Below are 2,772 nucleotides of genomic sequence, written 5' to 3'. Positions count from 1 at the left end.
TTACTGATTTTGCACCACTCTGCGAATCATTGCTGCCTCGAAAAATACTCAACTTTCTCTCTCCACTCACGCCCGCCGCGATGTGCGCTGGTAGCTGAAAATGGTATTTGCGTCACTATTTAGACATTGAACCACCTTCAATTCCGCGGTAGTATAGAGGTTAGTATTCCTGCCTGTCACGCAGGAGACCCGAGTTCAATTCTCGGCCGTGGAAGTGGTATTTCTGGACAAGGGCGTTTCACACATTTATGCGCGACCGTTTCTTTACTGATTTTTGCACCACTCTGCGAATCATTTGCTGCCTCGAAAAAATTACTCAACTTTCTCTCTCCACTCACGCCCGCCGCGATGTGCGCTGGTAGCTGAAAATGGTAATTTGCGTCACTATTTAGACATTGAACCACCTTCAATTCCGCGGTAGTATAGAGGTTAGTATTCCTGCCGTAGCAAATGCTGAGATTCGAGCCTTGATAGCTCCACTGCCGGCGATACCTAACTCATCATAACATTTAGCCGACCACTGTAGGAGGGACCTTCTATTCCACACCTCAGGTAGAACACGATACTTAACCCCTATACCTATACGCCCATCCTGTCTTCTGAATAAGTTATAGCCCAACACCACCATACTAGCTCCAGCTTCTCGGGGCAACGTCTCCACACTGCCAGGCTTCCACCGAAATCCATGTCTATTGAGGATCTTCTCATCCTCCCGAATACGTTCTTGTAAGACACCCTCATCCTGTCGTTGAGCAGAGTAGATGATGTTGTCAGCGTAGATGGCTCGAACGACTGATCGGGTAGGCGTGTGGTGACCCAACATGTCCTCGACACACAGGGACAGAATCTTCATAGAGTAACGGTAGCCCATAGGGAGCCGTTGCATCAAGAAGTTTCGACCACGGTAGACATAACCAGGTAGAGCGACACCGTCCTCAGCCTCGAGTCGCACCGAATAGAAGGCTCGTGACAAGTCGGCCTGGGCCAGGGTATCGGAGTCTACACGTCTTAGTGAGTTGAACAAATCCTTGATGTTAGCACCGGCCTGTGAACCACTCCCTGTGAATTCGTTGTACAAGACCAGGTTCAGTACTCCACGCACTCTTCTTCCTTCTTCTGGTGGGACAAACATCCTTGAGGGGTATCCTCTCGTTAACAAGGTCGCCTGGTCAACTTCTTGACATGCTTCATATTGCTCCATATCTTCGTGTGCCTCATCTAAGATAGGCACCTGATCTGAACTACAATAACTATGCCAACGACGATCGCTAGCCGGGATCCCCCCACACGGGGGTCCCTTCTTAATCTTGACTACATACGTACCTTCCTCCTCCTCCCACCTTAGCTGATAGTTGTCACAATCATGGACTACTCGCGAGACCGGGGGCGCCACTTCCACGTTCTCAGGGGGGGAGTCCTCCTCCGAGGCCACAGTAGACACGGTGTCCTCGGTATCCGAGCCTGGGTCTGACCCAGTACAGGTACCACCATTGATAGCTTTGATCTCGTTCTCAATGGTCTCTAGCTTCATAAATATACGATCCATAGGATCAGGAGGCCGATTAATAGCCTGCCAGTCAAGGGTCGCCTCCAAACCCTTGACAAAGCACCTTCAATTAGCAACCGGTGGCTTCTTCTTGGGACAGTCCTTGGCCATATGTCCCGGTTGATTGCATACATAGCATCTCATTCCTACCCCAGAGGGGGGCGGCCCATACCTCGAGGAAGGGGGTCTCGACATCTTGTGGACTAGAGTGTCCATCTTTGATAACATACGTAGTTGCATCCTCTCTGACGGTGGCAAACCAGCATACGAGGACTCCTCGGCGATCAGACTCTTCTGATGATCGTTGAGAGATAGAGTCTCCCAAGCATCCCTCAGCTCCTCCAAGCTACGTTTAACCTCAGTGAGCTTGGAGCCGACCTCGGCCTTCGCCGTAGTGACATTGGTAGCAGCTTGTAGCTTCCCAAGGGCCACGTTCACCTCGCATAATAAGGTCATCACAGACTGTAGGGGCCTAGTCGGGTCAATAGCCAGCTTGTGCTCAACGACCAGATCCTTCACCACATTCGCGATAGCCGTGATAGACGCTGGATCCAGGACGACGGGTTGGGGGTTCGCAGGGGGAGCCTGTTCAGCCATATCGGATGATGCACCAGTGGGGGTACGAGAACGAAGAATAACTGCAAGTAGGTACCAATTGACATATACTCAAAGACAACTCACTCAGCCCTTTAACTGATTTTTGCACCACTCTGCGAATCATTTGCTGCCTCGAAAAAATTACTCAACTTTCTCTCTCCACTCACGCCCGCCGCGATGTGCGCTGGTAGCTGAAAATGGTAATTTGCGTCACTATTTAGACATTGAACCACCTTCAATTCCGCGGTAGTATAGAGGTTAGTATTCCTGCCTGTCACGCAGGAGACCCGAGTTCAATTCTCGGCCGTGGAAGTGGTATTTCTGGACAAGGGCGTTTCACACATTTATGCGCGACCGTTTCTTTACTGATTTTTGCACCACTCTGCGAATCATTTGCTGCCTCGAAAAAATTACTCAACTTTCTCTCTCCACTCACGCCCGCCGCGATGTGCGCTGGTAGCTGAAAATGGTAATTTGCGTCACTATTTAGACATTGAACCACCTTCAATTCCGCGGTAGTATAGATGTTAGTATTCCTGCCTGTCACGCAGAGACCCGAGTTCAATTCTCGGCCGTGGAAGTGGTATTTCTGGACAAGGTGTTTCACACATTTATGCGCGACGTTTCTT

The 2,772-nt window shown here is 50.2% G+C and overlaps 2 protein-coding genes and 3 non-coding genes across 5 annotated transcripts; 3 read left to right on the top strand and 2 right to left on the bottom strand.

The window, feature by feature from the left end:
• The first annotated feature begins 142 nt into the window (after nucleotides 1-142).
• Pmar_PMAR021232 lies at nucleotides 143-214 on the top strand. The gene has a single exon. It is a non-coding gene; the product is annotated as a tRNA-Asp (tRNA).
• Nucleotides 215-406: 192 nt separating this feature from the next.
• Pmar_PMAR021231 (hypothetical protein) lies at nucleotides 407-1,531 on the bottom strand (the record flags this gene model as incomplete). Its single annotated transcript, XM_002767932.1, has 2 exons — nucleotides 407-1,231; nucleotides 1,373-1,531. 2 exons carry the CDS (start codon nucleotides 1,529-1,531, stop codon nucleotides 407-409), a joined length of 984 nt encoding a protein of 327 aa, XP_002767978.1.
• Nucleotides 1,532-1,612: 81 nt separating this feature from the next.
• On the bottom strand, nucleotides 1,613-2,143 carry Pmar_PMAR021230 (hypothetical protein; the record flags this gene model as incomplete). Its single annotated transcript, XM_002767931.1, has 1 exon — nucleotides 1,613-2,143. The coding sequence occupies one exon, from the start codon at nucleotides 2,141-2,143 to the stop codon at nucleotides 1,613-1,615; it is 531 nt and encodes a 176-aa protein (XP_002767977.1).
• Nucleotides 2,144-2,383: 240 nt separating this feature from the next.
• Pmar_PMAR021229 lies at nucleotides 2,384-2,455 on the top strand. The gene has a single exon. It is a non-coding gene; the product is annotated as a tRNA-Asp (tRNA).
• A 197-nt stretch (nucleotides 2,456-2,652) lies between these two features.
• Pmar_PMAR021228 lies at nucleotides 2,653-2,723 on the top strand. Its single transcript has one exon. It is a non-coding gene; the product is annotated as a tRNA-Asp (tRNA).
• Nucleotides 2,724-2,772: the final 49 nt, after the last annotated feature.

This window comes from Perkinsus marinus, assembly GCF_000006405.1.
Source record: "Perkinsus marinus ATCC 50983 genomic scaffold scf_1104296969504, whole genome shotgun sequence".
In the NCBI taxonomy this organism is placed as follows: domain Eukaryota; phylum Perkinsozoa; order Perkinsida; family Perkinsidae; genus Perkinsus; species Perkinsus marinus.
This window is presented reverse-complemented; position numbering and strand designations above follow the sequence as displayed.